Consider the following 20,223-nt stretch of genomic DNA (forward strand, 5'->3'; position numbering starts at 1 on the left):
TTTCAGGAGAGGTTTGATAACTGCAGTTTTTAGTGATGCTGGGAAAACGCCCAAAGAGAACCATTCACAATTTGCAGGAGCTAAAATGCTAAACAGCTGAAAACACATGCGAAAAAGCTTCTAGGCAGAGTGTCGAGACAGCACGTAGAAGGCTTGACATGCAGTACTTTTTTTTTCTAGTTCTGCCATCTGTAGCAGAAAATTCAAACACGAAGGTTATATTTTTTTATTTGTTGAGGTACATTTTGTTGATGGAACAAATGCGTACGCTAACATTTTTAATTTTGTGATGGAAATAACAGCAAACTCATTACATTCTTTAACTGATACAAACTATGTTGGTGGATTTGTTAACCATTTCATAGTGGCGAATACATCATGAGTGTTGTTAATGTTCCTAATAATGATATTAGAGAAATAAGGTCTGGCCCTGCTTAACTCTGAGTTATAAATACAGAGTATCTCTTTGAAAATGTCATAGTCAATATCAAGCTTAGTTTATCTCCATTTACGCTCAGCTTTCCTGCATTCTGTCCTCTGATTTGCTACTGTTGTTATATTCCTCCATGGTGCATCATATTTACCATAAATCATGTTAGCCTTGACAGGTGCTATAGTATCAAGGACCCTGAACATTTTCGGGTTAGTGTTAGACTGACTAAGATGGTCATCCAAAGATGTTGCTGTTATACTTTATGTCATGGCCATGGCTTTCATAAATAGAGTGCTGGTATTCCCATTCCCTCTTATTGGCTGTATTAGATCTAGTTTTGGGGATTGGATATTTATTATTATACTGTACTCTTAAGAGATGGTCTGGGAAACATGCGTAGAACATTTTGTTTAGTAGCTTAGCAACTTTAGTAAGGTAATACGTTTCAAGTCTTTGTAAAACAGTAAGAGACACTGTTGTCATGAAACACAGACCTGACGTCTCTTGGTGTTTGATTTTTTTTCTACAAGCTAATGATTTTATTTCCAAAATCTAGTTCTGAGACGTGCGATTGAATGTTAATCGATATATTTTTTTTTTTTTTAGCACTGGTAGTGTTCAGGTTGTTGAAGGAGGCACAATACATCCTAAATAAATAGGCTCAATAAAGTCGAATGATAATGGTGTACAAGGGTGGGAATTAAACAAGTGTGACAAATACCTTATGAAGACCCTGTGAGACATGTCTATACATTTTATTTGCCATGTTCCTGGATAGATAGGCTACTGTAAAACTTTACAAGTTTAAAAATAAGATATTATGTTCACTGTCATGCTTAAATAATTAATGTCAGCTATTGGTAACGAACAAATGTTTGGATCTAACTAAAGAACTAAAAAGTCAACCGCCAGTCATAGGCTTAGTATTAAGAGTAAAACCTTACCACTGCGTGGTGGGAGATTTAACGCCTGGCCTTTTATTCAGCCCAGATAGCCAGTAGCCTATATGTATCGGTCCACCGGTGGATTTTGGTCTGGTCCGTTCTCGGAACAACATCATCTTCAGTGCAACTGAGCGTGGATATTAAGATTTCATAATTTCATAATTTCGTATTAAATTAAATGTAAGATAGGCTATTCCTGGAATTTCTAAATCATATCCTTGTCAAAGTCCATTTAAAAATATCAGCCAACAAACAGGAGTTCAGCCTACCAGAAGGCTTTCAATGTGAAAAATGATTTGGTCAACTAGACTTATGTTACGCACTGATAACATCTTTACCAATTTTAAGGGTGGGCGAAAATAACTGAAGATTGAAGAAGTATGAGTAAAGAAAAGCATGTTTTGAAAGCGTGTGGCAAAACAGTGGGCCGTTTGTCTGTACCAGAGACCGATTAGTAAAAGGCCAGCGGACCGCCAGCTCTGCCTCCAGTGGGCCACTGGCATTTTGCTATCAGGTAAGTATACTAAATATCGTTGCAGCTGATCAATTCAAAAATCGTTATGGGATTCCATGTTTCGTATTTTGCTATGGAGTCCCAGTAACTCCTTGTTGGAGAAGAATGTTGGTCGTCATCATCATTCATTTCAACTGGAAGGCCTGGTTTTATTGCTCTGAAGATTTCCGCATAAATTCAATTGAACATCCAGGCAAAAAGCAGACCAACTGCAGCAAGCACAGCAAATAAAATATTTTATTTTTGTTCCATATACACAATCGTTTTCTTTTTCACATTGTCGTCGTTGACAGCACATGAAGAAAATATCACACAAAGACGAAATTTGTCATACGATTAAAAAACAAACGTAACCACAGGAGCTTGCACCTCACATTCACTCTCACAGATACACATTGTTACGATCAACAGCGAAAGAGAAGCGTTGATATAGGCTAGGCCTTCCACCAGAAGAAACAATTAATTGAATGTACACTGCCTACATTTCTCTTAACCACACTATTAAATTAGAATGTGATATGTCACAAATGTAAACTACTGATAACCGGATGTAGCCTCTGCTTCAACTTGATTGCCCCATAAGTCTGTTGTTGCTGTGTGCATTACAGGTAATATAGGCTCATTTATGCCTGAACAGAAAAGATGGATTCACTCCATGCCACTGGCCAGAACGTCCATATCAGCCCCTTCAGGTTACCTTTTTAGTGTTTTGTCATGTCTAGATATTTTGAATACAAGTCAGGCTGAGGCTGTTCTTTTCAAAGATCAATGAATCGTAGCAGCAAAATTCTCTTAAATCACATTTCACGAGAACATCTATGTGCTGTTGGCTTTTTGCATAGGGAGGTCTTGCCTCCAGCATTCTTTCAAGCACAGCATTTAACCTCATCAATTTGCATCCACGTTGATATAAAGACTACCACTTAACAAACACAATACAATTGAAACGTCTATTGAGATATTGCACGTTATTTCGACAAAACCCGAGAAGAGATTTTTAATGAACCTAAAATAATTGCTTGACTGACCATGGCAGTCATGGTACCTTAAGGAAATGGACCTAGAGTGGATTGTATTATCATTTTCATACAATCTGCTCTTGTCATCTGCCTACGCCACTAATCGGGAATGTTGTATTTGTAGGCTTCTATAAGACCTTCGACGGAGTGAATGAATCCAGATACACTGCAAATGCCCCCAACTACAAATATTGCGACGTCAAAAAAAACATGGTGCCACAAGAGTTTCCTCCAAAGTAGCTTCAGGTGAAACAGACTTGGCAGCAAGAAGCACAGACCTGCACCTGTGAGACTTCCTGTGAGGCCCATGAGGAGAGCAAAGTGTGGGACAAACAGGGCCATTAACAGGGTAAACACAACCAGCGTAATTCGCAAGCCCAAACCCCACGACTTTAACTGCCTTGCTGGGCCGTAACAGTCTGGGAGTATTGATCCCGTCCCAAAGAAAGACTTTTCAAACACCTCCACAGCGGCAAAGAAGGGCAGTGGATATGATAAAAGAGCTTTGGCGACCAGGAAAATATTTACCACTGCACGAATACCTCCAGGGAGATTGTCCGTAATCACTTCCTCCGTCTCGTCTGCCCATGTGAGATAGGCCACCAGGGCAAAGAGCCCCTTGAGGACACAGGCAGCGATGTGTGTCCAATCCATCATGCAGTGAAATTCGCTCGGTCTCTGCATGCTCCCCTCCAGGGATGGCAGGAAGATCTGTGAGGTGTAGCTGAACACAATGATGCCAATGGAGATGGGAAACTTTTTGACATCGATGTAGAACTTGACCTTCTCCCATGCCCAGTCGTGCGCCCGTGACAGGCAGTAAGCAATCACTACAACATTGATGAAGATATGGGCGACTGTGCAGAGCATGCTGAACTTGGACACGGACTTCAGGTCCTTCAGAAAAGCACAAGGTAGGAGAGCCACTGTGGCGAGGACCGCCCACGCCTTCTGAGACACAGGTAGCCACGGAAAGCTGTTATACAGCAAATTCCCACTGACCACAACGTAGAGGATACAAGTCATCACCAACTCAATGATCTGGGCCACATTGACGATGTGTCCACCAAGGGACGGAAACCGCGGTGCGCAGCAGGCGTTGGCGATGTCTACATACGAGTCTCTCACGCGCACAAGCTCGCCGTCTTCATTTTCCTCGTAGAGGCACGCTATCAGGATCTTACCCGTATAGCAACACACCACAGCAGCGAAGATGATGAGAAAGAGCCCGAGGTAACCGCCGTGCAGAATGGCGTATGGCAAACCAAGGACGAACATGCCCTGCAGACACACATGCGACAACACCAGTGGTTACAAGGATTGGTTAAAAATATTAATTCCATTGCCAATCATACATAAATCCAGTATTTACATTATATACACATGTTGCTTGCATAGCCTAACTGACAGTGGTCTGTTGTTTTCATTAAAATATAAAATAAGAAAAACAAGTATGGAAGAGACGGGGACTATTGTAATGCCTCTTTTTGCTGTAGGATATAGAGAAGTCGTGATAGGTAGCAGTTATGTAAATTACAATTACATTTTCTTAACGCCATTTTTCTATCATAGTTGTAGCCAATCTGTTGGTTGGTTGTAGCCAAATATACTGTGAAGCCCATTGTTGGGAAAAAACAATTTATTTATTTATTCACATTATATAATATAATAAAAATGCTATAGCCTATATTGCTTCGAATAGGAAAAGATAACTCTTTTTTCGATAGTAAGAAACACCTATTGTTAAACCATTTATACAAAATTAAGATGGTTTCTGACTGTGTGTGGGGAGGGCACAGTGACGTAACAGACTGCACCTCAGGAACTCGTTAACTCGCGATTTCAGCAACATTCACTTTAACGCGTTGCGATGGAACGGGGTCTCAATGGGGAGAGGGGATAAAATGGCAGCATCAAAGTTGCCACCCCTCCCCCTTGAGCTGCAGATAACCAGCCGCTCCACACAGCAATGGTATATTTAAAAAGAATATTAAAATTCCCAGCCACACGTCAACGGATCATTTTTTTTTTAGAATTTCAGATCAAATTCATTTATGAATTGTAGTGTGATTTTTAAAATCGAATTGTTGGCCCACATCTTTACACTTTGTTCAATGTATTAAACTGCTTGAAAACACCGCCTAAATTGAACTGTTTCCCCAAAAGAATGGTACCTTACCTGAATAGCGTTGGTTACGTTCCATCCGGCCTCCCAGGCGGTAATTTTGGGCTTCACCTCCACAAACTCTTCACAGCCTTCTCCGCTCTTAACGGAGGCCCGGTGACGGGTGCCATCCCTCTGGTAGTGACTATCACCATCTAGCCCATCACCGGTCACCTCTTCTCCGCCATCCTCTGTCTGAACCACATCCATGCGCATCCCCTGCCTGTAGTCATAGTCTAAGTCGTCGCACTCAGCAAAGCCCAGACCTTCCTCATCCGTGGCCGCCTGGAAGCCCAAACGAGCGAAAGCCCCGCTGACCTTCGCCTGGGACTTATTGGTGGCTGTGTTCATAGCATTGGTAATTTTGTTCGAAATCTTGTGTCGAATTAAATGAGCCATGCTTATTTTTTTGAATTCCTCCTTATTTCTAGATAATTGATTTTCGAAATCTGCCCCAAATATCCGGTTTGATTGGTGGAGGAAGAACAAATACTGCCGGTATTAGACGATTAAATCATTCCTGTTGCAAATGCATTCTCCAATATCGTTGGTTCTTGCTGTCTTCAAGAAAAAGATGTGGGAAAACTGATTTATCCGGTTTTTGCCACATGCATGTCTGTTGTCCTTCAGCATCCGCACACCTTTCCAAATGAATCCAGGACGTTTTTCAAGGCATCAATCATAATTTCCAAAACACAGAAAGAAAAAAAGGACAAGATACAATAGAATTTTGTATATTGAGAAGGCCAATATTTTCCGTTTTGCAGATAAATATTTTTTCTTCCCAAACGTTCTCTATATCACACTCTGGTGATAAATGGCTGCTCCGAATCGCATTGCGCGTGTGTGTGTGTGCATGTCAGTCAGTTTCTGTGTGTGTGTGTGTGTGTGTGTGTTTTAGGACACGTGCCAATGTGTGAAGAAAATGCAAACACCTCCTACTGGGGAGATTTTAGAGCGCGCAATTCACTCGGTAAGAAATGCCGATGGCGTTATCGAAAAAAATATTACTGTTAAGTGATAAATAAAACACAATGTAGGGTATAAGTAAATAGCAGTGTTGTTTGTATCTAGCAGAAAACAGCAATGGACCTATAGCACGCACATGCTAACTACACACGCAACACACACACACACACACGGATAGAGAGACACTCATGTTCGTATGTGTGCGTGCGTGTGTATGTTCTCTTGTGCAAAAATAGCCTTAATTTCAGTTACACTAAAGGCGCTCGCGGTATAATGCAAACACTAACAAAATATATTACAGTCGAATATTTCGTAGGGCCTATACATCCATATTTGTTTTAAAGTGTATGTATCGTTGCAAGCATACACATTGTGCTGTCTTGTTGCCGTTGCTGCGGTAAGATATTTTTTTATTTCGTTCGAGTCGTGACGCAGCCTAAGTGCAGATATCATTCGCGCGTGCACTTTACAAGTGTGCGAATCCAATACCCGTTAGAGCAGCTCGAAATATTAGAGACAAGTAGCATAGGCTACAGTCATATAAAATAGAAAATGCATATTATTTTCGTTAGTCAACACAATCGAAAAAAAAAGAAACATGCGGTCGAAGTTGAACGGATTGTCCTTTTATCAAAACAAAACAATAACCTTATCATGCGACGGCCGTTAGTGTCTGTCCTTTTTTGTTCCTTCTCATAAAGCTTACTCCCATGTTGTTCTTTCTTTCTTTTTGTCAACAACAATAAGACAATGTGACAAACTGGAGAATTTATTAATTTTGAAAAGCAGCTGAATGTGAAAATGGATAGGAATGGGAATTGTCGATTTACTGACATATCAATTTATTGCACGCAGTAATTCATTCGCGGGTGTTGAATTTCATACATATGCTATCAATTGGTCAGTCTTAGTGATCATTGCCTATCATCAGCCTATAACATCAACTGAAGTGAGAAATGAATCTGTAAAGAAAAAACAGAGGAATTAAAAAAAAAAACACTTGAAAACTGAAGTATGGTGTACACAAAAATGAGAGCGAAAAATGAAGACCGAAAGCGCTAAATATAGCAAAAACCCAGAGGACACGCACGCTCACACATCAGACCAGGAGTAGCCTACAGAGCACACACATATTCGCACAGGCACTCATACACACACAACACGCAGACACAGGAGTACGCCTCCATACAAGAACACCGACAACTCAGAGGATAGAGGAATTTCCGCATATCTATGCTCTTGGCTTGGGCTGTTTTGCCGACTGCCATTTAGGCTGAGGAAAGCACAGACAACTCGAGAGCTCTCGTGATTCTCTACCAGCGGCATATTGATGGGTATAGCTATATGATTGGTCCACAATAAGCATGAACTCTTTCGTTACTCCAGAGCGCGCGCCAGAGAGAGACCGTTCTCTCTCGTGTGTGTGTGTTGGTTTCTTCCTACATTTCTCTGACAGCATGAGTGACATTCATAGCTTCTGTCCTCTTGTGTGCCAGGGGATTCTGCCTATGATGGGGGAGGGGAGCTGAGTCACTGAGATGCCCAAAGGACTCTTGGGAATCATCTTTCATAATAGATACACACATTGCAAAAAAATGGTTATACTGTAACTATAGTACAGCACAACTGTGTAGACAACTCTTCATATGAAACAGGAGAGTAAAGATACAAAACAGCAAGAAATGTAAGGAGACCCATGTTAAATGACAAACAAAATAAATTAAAAGGTGATCTTTTGAACTAAATACCTGTCAAGTTAACAACATAAATGAAATGATAATATCTTTTTATATTTTTACCAAATGAAAGATACCTGATTTATACATCAGTATGCCACTTCAAATTAATCAAGGAGCAACACAACACAGGAATCAGGTATTTTCTTTTAGATTGTGTACAATGAAAATATTTTATTTTTTATTTTGTGACATGGCCTAATGCATTTTGGAATCATCCAAAGGTTTGCTATTGAAATATTTGGATATTGAAATACCCGTTCCACGTGAACACATATTTAAGGGGAAGCCATCCTTTTACTGAGCCCCCAGCAAAAAGGTTGTCATGGTGATCTTAGCTCGAGCATTGGGTGACAAAGGCTGAGATTAGGCTGGGTCTGTGAGGGGGGGGGCGCTGCCTGCATGTGCAGGAGGGACGTGGGTGAGTGCAAGAGAGAGATAGTGGAGGCGTTTGACCTAGGATTAGTGATGGTGCGTCTGGGGCGGCAATCTTCCCTGATAATTTCCATGGACACAGTCACAACAAAAATTAGAGCCCAGGTTTTCTGAATCCATACAGGCATCTTGAGGTGCGGCAAGAAGCTCACTGTTAGGTCTCTCTCTCCCTGCTGCATTTGTATTCTTTCTTGTATACGTAGTCTACAATCATACAATCTTTCTCTGCCTCACTCCCAAACCCATTTAATTCTAATTTAATTCTAATTTTAATAAAAAAAACAAATGAGTCCCCCCCCATACCACTAAAACATAACAGCCTTGCAAACTTTAAATTCCTTTTCTGATAGTCACAATCTAAAAAGATTTTGAATTCTCTCTCTTTCTCTAAAGCAGAGCACACACAACCATAGCCACAGAAGCATGTAGATACCGATGATAATAGTGGTGTGTGTGTGTGTGGGTTTGAGTGTTAGGATTTCGTCAGTATATTTCACGTGGAAACCGGGCAGGGGGTGATGTCTGACAGAGAGAAAAGCGGATATTAGAAAAATGAAGAGGAGGAAGCAGAGATTATGCTAATAAACAAGTGAGGAAAGCTAAAGCAGAAAAGGATAGGGAAACACATTAGGGAAACACAGGCTTGTTTTCTAAGCCACTGTCCTTCTGTCTGTCACTTTATGACACATGCGTGGGTTCCATGTGCTTTGCCTCCTGGGTGTATATGTGTGTGCCTTGGATGAGATGACCTAGTTATGCTCATTAATGTCATACTCCCTGCTTTGTGCCTGAGCACTGAACTGTGCCTCTGACTCAATCATACACACACACACACACACACACACACACACACACACACACACACACACACACACACACACACACACACACACACACACACACAGAGAGAGAGAGAGAGAGAGAGAGAGAGAGAGAGAGAGAGAGAGAGAGAGAGAGAGACTACTGCACCGTCAAGATAGTAGTGGTTTAAGGATTGGTTTCTGTGTAAATTTGGTTTATTGAACCACAGTATTATGTGGTGTATTGCTGTATTCGGCAGAATTATACAAAACACTATGTACTATATAAAATGTATTAAAAATTATTTTCCACAATATATTGATATTGAATATTAATATTTCACAATGGCATTTGGTTTTACAATAAATGCTCCAACTTAGCATATTTCATATTTCCAAAATAATTTCCTCTATTTATCACAATAGTTATTATGACAACCTCACCATAACATATGTCCTAAATTCTACCAACTGAACAACTGACCAATCATGAGATAAACCAGGTGAGGAAGTAGTATAACCCTTCCTCTGAAACTGAGTAAGTATACAGTGCATAGTATATTGAATGATGGCTAAAAGTAGATTTTCTAGATATAACAGTCAAGCTGTCATGACAATTACATGGGAAACCTTTCAGCACTCCAACGCTGGGACCTAATGGATCAGCCCCTTTAATTGGATACGAAAACAAAGATCATGGAGCACAATGGCTGGCCTGGCTGAACATGCTACATGATCACATCATTAATCTCATAAAAACACACAAATCAGTTCAAGTCAAAATAATAATTAATAAAAACATTCCATTCTACCTATGGATACAGAGTCCTCTTTGGCCTCCTTTTCCCGCCTTGCCAGACAACAGACAACAGACTTTGTTCTGTGCCCTATTAAATGACAGACATAGGCCACTCTCTCAAACAAACGTGTGTGACCAAACAAATTCATATGACGAACTGGTGTGTTTCAAATTGGACAGCTTGAGAATCCCTTGTGCAAAAAACAAAACAAACGGCAGTTCATACTGCCCTCTTCTGTACAAAGAAGAAATTACAACTTGTTCTTTTATCCTACATCATTTCATTCATTATTTTATTTCAATCACTTCTGCATTTGATGTCTATTGAAAATATTGACTCATTTGAAGTTCAAATTGAAGTTCTTTTGCATTTCAGCTCTCACAGAGGTAAACCCAATCCAGTTGATCTAGCCAACTGGAGCAGTGAGCTGCCTTTGGCGGCGCCCGGGGAGCAGTGATCGGGGATAGGTGCCTTGCTCAAGGGCACTTCTGCCGTGGATGTGGGCATGGGAGAGCAGTGGTCTACCACTTACCCCGCCCACATTTTTCCTACTGGTCGTGGATCGAACCGGCCACCCTACGGTTTCCAGCCCGAAACCCTAACCAGTAGGCCACGGCTGCCTACTAAGCCAATTGGCAGTATATAGTCTTGTTTCAAGTGAAATATATCCAACTGCTTTTTCTTCACTAGATTTTGTCTGTGGTTGTCTCTGGTAAGTTCTTGACCTTGGGTTGGCATGAGCCTTAGCATACCGCCACCCTTGGTAAAACTAGCAAACCCAACTCTTGAGGAAATAAAACTGCCAGCCGTCGATTAGCAACTGAACTGTAAATAGACAACATAAGGCAAAGGTATAACATAAGATGGGTTTTTCATTCAATTAATTCGCATAATTCAAAGTGTCAATTCACCTCCAGCTTGTGAGCTGAGCTCCTCGCCCCTTTGAAAAATGGCTATGAACTGGGCAAGGAGCTCAGAGGGGAGAAGAAGGCTAGAGTAAAGATGTACCAAACGGTTGACTCCACATCAGCATTGGCTTTGCAGCAGTGTTGCAGAGTTCAGGATGATTTTAAACAGTATATGGCGTGAATAGCCATTTTTAACAGATAAAATGCCAATTTTTATAAAAAATATAAAGGAGATCTAGCATTCTAACTAGCCCTGTTCTGCAAGCTCGAGCCCCAGATGGTGACACGCCATGTCTCTGGCCTTTAGTGCAATGCCTGGCCCACAGCTTGGAGCAGAAAGCTATTTTAGATGGAAAGGGCATGGCATAACAGTTATGGTTATGATTGACAGGGAAGAGAAAGCATCTGTGTGTCTTTGCCAACAGATGTGCAAGTGGCAAGTGACTAAGAATTACGTACTGAAGCAGGGCTGTCTCTTATTGAGGATATTAGTTGGTAAATCAGATGAAATAGAATATATGCCTGATGTTAAAGGTCAACTACCAGTCGTTATTATTATCATCAAAAGCTGCTTATACCAGTCAAATGTACTCCGTTCACATGCTAGGTTAAGGCTCATCCGCAGCTGGACATGCGTGTTCTATAGGTTCCTTCCCATAAATGCTTATCTTTTAAGGAAAATATGGCAAATGAAATTGATTAATACGATAAAATAATGTATTTGATTATTGATTAGCCAGGTCAGCAGATGCTGTGAGATTTATGGATGGAAGGAATAAGGCCTACATAACACATGGTTGAGTACACCAACATATTATTATAGCCTAATGTATATATTGATAGCCTGGTTTTGTAGCATAAAAAGTCTATTTAAAATTAAAAATCCATTATGGTGTGCGTAGATTTTTATAGAGACAGTATTTGAAAATCTGTCATTGTATCTTTACCATGGAATGCATACACTTTCTGAATAGCATTTAATGTATTAAGCACTGTTTGGGATGCATCATGACATTATCATTTGAGTTTGAGTAATGCTTAACAAAGCACTAACATTTCGACTTATTAGTCATTGGACCTTTATGAATTGGTTTGGATAAACCTAACATTGTTACTCAATGAAATCTGAATGACTAATGGGGATTAATTTGTAGGCAGGATGGAACATTTGTCAAACTACATTTAAACACATTTTAATTCCGGGCAAAATGTGCCTATGCGTGTAGTAAATTCGAATTGGAAGGTACAAATAGCCTACAGTGCTCTTTATTAATTGATTTTGTTTGAATATGTATTATATGTCTTCATACATTGTTTGTAACGCCTGCAATATGTTTTCATATGCATGCTTGGTGACTTTTTCACAACAAAAGCATCACATCGGAACTCGTATCTACACCCAGATGAAGTTCCACACGGTCATATTTTCCTGTAACACTCATTTCAAATGATCCTCACAATCGAGCATGTCAACCAATATATTCACCTTTCAGGATTACAAATCCACACCAGATCCAGTTTATGAAGTAAGCGCAGAATGCTTTCAGCCTTCACCCGTTCCAATAATTATAGATAATGGTTCCTTTCAAACGCGAGCGGGATGGGCGTGCGAGTGCGACACAGACGAACTTTCGGCTCCGAGACTTCAATTCAAATCCGTGGCGGCCCGAAGCCGAGGGGCCGCGAGGAGTGAAACTCAGATTGGTAATGATATCCCAAATCTCGAACCACTCCGATGGCTCCTGAAAAGTCAGTTCGATCGCAATGTGGTTGTCAATTTCGAAATGCAAGAGCTGATGTTCGACTATGTGTTTATGCATCTGGGCCTTACCACAGAGGTAAGTGAATTGAATGCAACTTCTGTTACGTACGCAGCGTAGCCACCTGTAGTTGCCAAAGTTTGCTTGCTAAATTGCATTTTTTTCAACATTCTGTAAAGGGCCGAGTGGAGTACCCCGTGGTTGTGACTGAGGCTCCCTGCAACCCACTGCACTGCCGCCAGATGATGTCGGAACTTCTGTTCGAGTGTTATGGTGTTCCACAAGTCAGCTATGGTATTGACAGCTTGTATAGTTTCTACCTGAACAACAGGCAGCGCAGTGTGGATAGCCCGCACACAGGACTTGTGATCTCTTCTGGTTATCACTGTTCTCACGTTCTACCAGTCATCAATGGCAGGTAAGCGTTTGAATTTATTTGAAATGTCAGTGGATTAGATGCATGAGTAGGTGTCGCTGACCCAGTGGTTTCACATTTGTGTGTGTGTGTGTGTGTGTGTGTGTGTGCGTGCGTTTGATATGTGTATCTTAGTTTGGATGCAGTCAATTGCAAGCGGCTTAATGTAGGAGGAAGCCAGGCTGCCAGTTACCTCCAGAGGCTGTTGCAGCTAAAGTATCCCGGCCAGCAGCCTGCTCTCACTATCAGTCGCATGGAGGAGCTCCTGCATCAGCACAGCTACATTGCTTCTGACTACCAACAAGGTATACATAACTCAGTCATGATTGCAGTCATGGTAACCACAACTGACGGCAGTGTCAGCAGTGTTTGATATATGATCACTTTGAAAGATGTGTTGAACCACTGTGTCTGGTGTATAATCAAATAAATACTCACGGCTCATGGCTGCCTACAGAGAGAAAAGCGCAGCACTATGCTCTTGGACCTGAAAACAAACGGTAAAAACTCAAGTAACACCATGTTCTGCCTTTGCGAAATGTGACTGACGACTGTGATGTATTTGTGTGGTTTTATTTAGTGCTAGAAAAGTGGCGCAGCCCAGAGTTCTACGAGCAGGAAGTACATCGCATCCAGCTGCCATTTTCAGCCAAGCTGGCGGGTGCTGCAGGGGTGGGGGCTGAGGAGCGTCAGGAAAGGAGAGCCAATCAGCTGCGGCGACTGCAGGAGATCAACGCCCGACGCAGAGAGGAGAAAAACCAACAGGACCAGGAGCGCCTTGACAACCTATTGGCAGTGCAGGTGATGCAAGCAGACATTTTTATACACATACATGCACATTTCAATCCCATGCATTGCACAACAGATCTTATACCCAGCTTCTTTACATTAATATGTCGACCATTCCCTCGCGACTGTCTGCGTAGGAGCTGCTTGAGGATGGGTTGCTGGATCAGTTCCAGCGGCGGCTGATTGAGCTGAACATGGACTCTGCAGAGGAGCTCCAGTCCTACATCCACAAGCTCAGCATGCTCCTGGAGCTCAGCCGTCAACGGAGTCTACAGGAGGGGCCAGATAGCAGGGCAGAGGTGGGTGTGTGCAACAGGAGGGGAGGGGAAAAAGCATCTTCTGTTCCAGAAAAGTTTGCAAAGCTTGTGTATAAAGTTAGGGAATGAGACTCGCAGGCACACACAAGACCAACAGAGTTGGTGGAGTGTTACAGGTTTTGTAGCTAAGTCTACCACATTGCTATACGTGGACTTCAGTTTACAAGGTCGGTCACTGGTTTCCAGAGGCTTCAGGGAGGGCTAACCAGTGGTTATGGCTGAGGCGTTTACAGACTACGTGTAAATATGTGGCGCATCCCATAAGTCCTAAGTCAGGAGTCTCAACCAAAAAACAAGATTGTAAGCATCAAAAGTCAGAGTGGGTAGTCATAATATTCAGTGGAATTGCTGTGGTTTTAAAGTAATTTTTTCTGACAAAGACAAAGACCACACATCACAAATGTACATAATCAATGGGTTTTTACAAATGTGGATAGTAGGGCTAGGCTATGTTGACTGCTGTAAATCAACCATAACACTGAAATAAATCTAAATACATGTTTTTAGTGAATATCACCCAGCCCTACTACCTATATATTACACAACCTGACACCATTTTTATTATGTTTATTTATTGTTTCCCATATTGCCTATATATAAGGCTAATACAATAGTATGGGCGGAAAGGCTTTAGCCTTGGCACAAATCTCAGCAGCCAGTCTCCTTTATTGCTATCCTGAAATAAATAATGTTGTCAATTTGCATGTGTCATGAGGCTTGTACCCTTCATTCAACTCGTTCATGAGCTGGCAGTTTTCAAGGCGGAAACATTCACCAATCTACATAGATGGCACATTATTAGTAGTGCCTGTTGTCAGGTTATGTTGTGCCTAATTGGCTTTGCGTATAAATGGTTCCAGAAGTGAGCACCCACAACATTTTTAAAGATGCCTGCATTCAATTTGGTACTTCCTGGGCTGAGGTAGCATAGCATCAGTTTATTGAAAGTAATGAAGGTGGTACTTCCTCTCTCTCCAGATCTATATAATACCTCCCTGGTGGACACCCTTGTGTGGAACCTATGTCTTCTTGATCATAGGTTTCCGTAAGTCAATTGTTTCCACATAACCCTTAATCGTATTGCTCTTAACTCCATAATTCAAGTTTAAGGAAAGAGGACATATAGGACAAAATTTATTCATTTATTAGAATAAGTTGCTGAAAAAGTGCTGAAAAACAAGTTGTCTGGTCACCCTACTCTTATGGGAACTGGAGGCCAAAGGAATGTGTACCCAATTCGTTTTATTTGAGACACACATGGGTATAGTTGCTTTCACAGTGAAATTGGTGTAACAACGGGTTTTGTTAAGCGAGTTAGAACAAAAGAGAGACATCTAATGGGGAAGACTGTTAATAATTTAATTTTCTTCAATATGACAGTGAGACTATTTAACCATTCCGGAAATGAACCTGGAAAAACAGAAAACGTGCATAGTAGCCTAATAGTTTGATCCAGATGTTTTAAATCAATATAGAATTGGATGATTTTTTTTAAAGTAATTAATCGATAAAACACCCCATAGTATACTGTATATTTGCATAGTGTGATTTGCCTGTGTTTGTGTGATTGTCAGGCTTTGGATCTTGATCAGCCCATGGAGGAAGGGGACGGCGCAGCTGATACTGATGCTGATTTTAGAGAGGAAAACACAGAAGTGGAAAGATTGGTTAATGTTTCCCAGGTGGGTTTCACATCAATACAATACCAAACAACACATGCAAACCACATCAGCTTCATCAAAGCACAGGTGTGAGAGGAGACACGCCATGTGCTTGGTGTAGTCACTGAGAAGCCAATCGTTGGCTGATAAATGTTTTTGGGCTATATGCATAATGGAGAATATTTAGCACTGAATTACTTGGTACATGGTTATACTTCAGTATAATATGCGCCGAAAACATGTCAAACCCCTGCAACTGAGGGGTGTTACTAATGTTAACTAGCTATACTTATTATTGTCGGTTATGATTTTTGACCTTCATGCCTTAAATATGTAATGTTTGACTTTTTATTGTATTTATTTATTGCCTGTAGTTTTGTCACCTCCACATTGTCTCCACCCTTTCTTAGCCTGTGTTAAAGTTAGCAGAGTACCACCAACTGTATGTGGGCACGGAGAGACTGCGCGCTCCAGAGGTCATGTTCCAGCCCTCCATGATTGGAGAAGATCAGATGGGCCTCATGGAGACTGTGCAGTTTGTGCTGGACAGGTGAGCATCCTCGTCAAAACCTAAAGCAACGTTTACACTAAATTACTTGGTACTGTTTTGTCTGTATCTGTCTGGTTACACCTTTCACTGATGGCTGGATTTACACCTTAAATCCATAATCATCAGACTGTATTGTGCCTGTTGTACACTGCTAAGTATATACAGGATGCACACAAAATTGATGGTGAGTGAGGTGGGGAGAGTGCATTGTAGAACAGCTTAGTGGGTACACTAAGTGGGTACACAGTGTGCTCGTAAGGTTACTATAACCAGGGTTAGTAGAGCAATGAAACCGAAAACTGGGTTGATGATGGCAATTATTTACATTGCAGGTAAAGGCTATCACAGAGTAGGGGGTGGAATAAGTGCTTGACAGTGTGGTGTAGGTGGGTAGGTGAAGGCAGAGGGTTTCTGCAAGTAGATCAGGTGTAGAGACTACAGCAGCATCCCACAGATGAGATAGTGTACACTAGATGGGGAAGAAGGAGACAAAGTGAGTGGGTAGAGTTTGGCTGCCTAGTATACATATGTACTTAATGAATATGGTGATGAGGAACAATGTTTCCACAGCCATCGGCTTTGGGAGGAAAGGTCATGATAAACGTAAGAGGGAGGACATTTGGTTAGTAAACATCACTTTGATAAACAGATAAAGAGATACATTTAGGTAAACAATTAACAGTAGGTAATATTGCCACTTTATCAGAATCAGTATCAGTATTAACATAATAAGATACAGAAGGAGAGGGAGAGACTGCCCAGCAAGGTGTATGGGAATTTTGTTATGTTTATGTTGAGATATGCTGAGAGATGCTGATACGGTACATGCAAATATTAGTTATACACGGATAGCAAGGGTGGCAGGATAAAAAACAGCTGGCAACAGCAACTGCATGCTATGCCTATTTTGCTTTTTGATATTCTTAGAATGACAAAGTGACCTGCACTCTGGAAACTAAATTGTCTTGGTGGGTAGTAGGGGACAACTAATTTGTTTTGGTAATTTTGAGGTGAGCCGTTTAGGGCTTGGTATGTTAGAAGAAGTACTTTGAAATCAATTCTACTTTGACAGGGAGCCAGTGCAGAGAGGGAAGTACGGGTGACATAAATTTGTTTGTATTTTTTAAGTTCTAGTAAGTGTCCGTTCTAACAGCAGCAGCAGGGCAAAAATACATACACACAGCTTTTTTTTCACTTCGATGCACTTGCCCCAGTCCTAGTAATAAGTAGGTTATTGGGGGTGTCAAGTCTTGCAGCGGGAAAGAGATGTTGCCAAAGTCTTAGTGCCATCTCAGTTACTATTATTTCGTCTGATAACTGCATTGACAGGTCTACTACATAAAAAGATGTTTGGGATTTTATTCAAGAATCTTCTGGTCTGGCTACAACATGATTTTCAAATGTTGAAAACATACATACCCAATAAGAAGAGTAAATCAAAAGATGGCATTGGTTTTGAACAAATCAAGCTGCCTCAGACACCATAACATGTAGAACCTCACCTTAGTCCAACAATGAAAAGAGCATTTTTTTGTTTATGCAGGTACACTCCTGAGCAGCAGATGGCGCTGGTGGAGAATGTATTTCTCACAGGAGGAAATCTGATGTACCCTGGGCTGCAGGATCGTGTGGAGAGTGAGATGCTGGCCATCAGACCTTTCCAGTCATACTTTAAGGTGAAAAATGAATGCTTGCACAGAAGGTGGTAGACTTGTGTCTGACCATGTACAGTTTCAATGAACCTCTCAATCTTAGGGGATATGACTGTATGCATGTGTATGTCTTTAGAGGTCACAGAGGATACACACTTCGAATATGTTGCCCTCAAAGCAATATTTGCTACCGGTAGCCTCTAATATGGATATCTTTATACATAAATTGTTTTGCTTGTAGATTATGTAATTTGTGAATTTGTGTTTTTAACATTCTCCTTATTTTAAATACAACTTTTTAACCTGTGAATAAACACGTTATTCTTCACCACAGACCATTTTGCTTAATCAGGTAATTCGACATATATCCGAAGCAATGGTTTCCATGCCACCATTTAATTGGGGGAAACCTGGTGTTTTCTCATGGCCATTCTCCATGGCAAAGCTCAGTCCTCACATAGCCATGTTCTCTATCCTGCAGGTGAGGCTAGCATCACGGCCAGCACTGGATGCCTGGTATGGAGCTCGCGAGTGGGCTTTGCAGCACCCCCCCGGGGGACCAGGTTGGGTGAGCAGGCAGGACTATGAGGAGAAAGGAGGGGAGTATCTGAGTGAGCACTGTGCCTCAAACATCTTCATCCCCATGCCGATCAGTCGACCAACGCAGAGAGCAAATGAGGCCACACCAGCCTCTGAATTCACTCTGCCCACAGAGTCGGAACAGACAACTGGACCTGTTGCTGTCCCAATTGAGACCACCCCAGTATCTGGTGCCAGTGCCTCCCTTCCAGATACAAATAAGGAATCTCCCAGCACACAAAACACAGAACTGTCATAGTAACACCCAGCTGCTTCTTGCCACATAATGATACATTCACCTTCCCCCTGACCATTCGAATTAATTTAAACTGAATGAAGAACATGCTGGTGTAGGATTCCATGTGGTGGTCAAAATGACAAGAAAATGAACTCTTAATAGACTAAAGATGTGTATGTTTGGTTATGGATAGTTTTGTGTATTTAACGGAATTCCGTTTGAGGGCTGAAATCACATTTTGCTCCATTTTGTCATTAAGCATATTTAATACAAAATTACAGCAATACATGTATATTTGACACGGTTCATTCAGTGGTACAGTACGGAAGATTATAACATGGATTCCCTTTTTTAAATATGATACAGTAGCAATTTTTCAGTTTTGTCATTATTATTAATTACAATGCGATTCTGAATAATAAAAAAAAGATGTTAATGTGCTGTGCAAATATAAAAAAAGACAAAGAAAATTGGTCAAGGTGCCGCTCCCTCAGAAGCCCATCAAAGAATGTCTCAATGCAACAGAATGTCCAAACGCTCGTCCTTCACCAGATAACAGTAAGCAAATACAGGTTTCCCAAATTTTTAAGTTGTAAAATAACTATTTGCACTTCACAGAGAATGAGTGAGGCATTTGGGTAACAGAAGACTATAATGTAAGCATGCCCTCTCCAATCAGTGTATTTACTCTCATACTAGTGACACTTTCCAATAAAGGGAGTATTTTTTGTCTTGGCAACAAAAAAAATTACTTTGCCGATCTGAATGACTTTACCTCTGAGCATTCAACTGGTTTACAATACATTCAAGTGTGAATTCTCAGAGATGGTCCTGCCCTCAGGAGCTGAATAAAATGTCTTGGGTTTCGAGGACTTTTAATCAGAGGTACAGTTTCTGTGGTCATGATCACGTTGTTGACTGGAATTACTGACCTATGATTGGTATGCATTTTAGTATTAAGCTCTTGACAAATACAGGGGCCCAGAGCACCATTCAGCAGTGATGTTAGCTCCTTGCTGAAAATGTGAGAGAAAGGCTCTGTAGTACAGACATCATACAGGACATCTGCATGGGTGAGTGCACTGCCTTTTAAATAAGGCACATCTGGGTCTCAAGAGGATGTAACCAGAGTAAAATTCACTGATTGAGAATAGCGATAGTGGTTTCACTTTAGATTAAGAGAATGCAGGAATGCTTTTTCAAACATACGCATACTGTTCTTTCACTCACACATACATACACACACATACACACACTCTCACACACACACACACACACACACAGGCAAGCATAAAGACATATACACACACATGGAACAGCCTATCCATCACTTAAGTAAAAAACATGGCTGCATGGTGTTAGCAAGATTGCTTCTGTGATGCATATTTATATGTAATGAGTGTCTGAGAAGTGCAAATGGATTGAGTGACAACAAAAGACATTCTCAAGGCCTATTGTTCCCATGACAAATATATAACGTTTATAAAACGTTGTTCTAGGCCTGCTGAAGCTCGTGGTGAAACGTTGTTGGTCGGGGTTT

At 41.1% G+C, this 20,223-nt stretch overlaps 2 protein-coding genes across 2 annotated transcripts; one reads left to right on the forward strand and one right to left on the reverse strand.

Annotated features, from left to right (window-relative positions):
• Window positions 1–3,009: 3,009 nt before the first annotated feature.
• LOC308379883 (vesicular inhibitory amino acid transporter-like) lies at window positions 3,010–5,473 on the reverse strand (the record flags this gene model as incomplete). Its single annotated transcript, XM_080857145.1, has 2 exons — window positions 3,010–4,191; window positions 5,090–5,473. The coding sequence occupies 2 exons, from the start codon at window positions 5,471–5,473 to the stop codon at window positions 3,010–3,012; spliced, it is 1,566 nt and encodes a 521-aa protein (XP_080713271.1).
• A 6,715-nt stretch (window positions 5,474–12,188) lies between these two features.
• On the forward strand, window positions 12,189–19,326 carry actr5 (actin related protein 5; the record flags this gene model as incomplete). Its single annotated transcript, XM_080856968.1, has 9 exons — window positions 12,189–12,560; window positions 12,662–12,900; window positions 13,033–13,202; window positions 13,478–13,698; window positions 13,824–13,985; window positions 15,578–15,685; window positions 16,075–16,214; window positions 17,758–17,890; window positions 18,348–19,326. 9 exons carry the CDS (start codon window positions 12,189–12,191, stop codon window positions 18,702–18,704), a joined length of 1,902 nt encoding a protein of 633 aa, XP_080713094.1. The 3' UTR covers window positions 18,705–19,326.
• Window positions 19,327–20,223: the final 897 nt, after the last annotated feature.

Source organism: Sprattus sprattus (genome assembly GCF_963457725.1).
Source record: "Sprattus sprattus genome assembly, chromosome: 18".
Classification (NCBI taxonomy): Eukaryota; Metazoa; Chordata; class Actinopteri; order Clupeiformes; family Clupeidae; genus Sprattus; species Sprattus sprattus.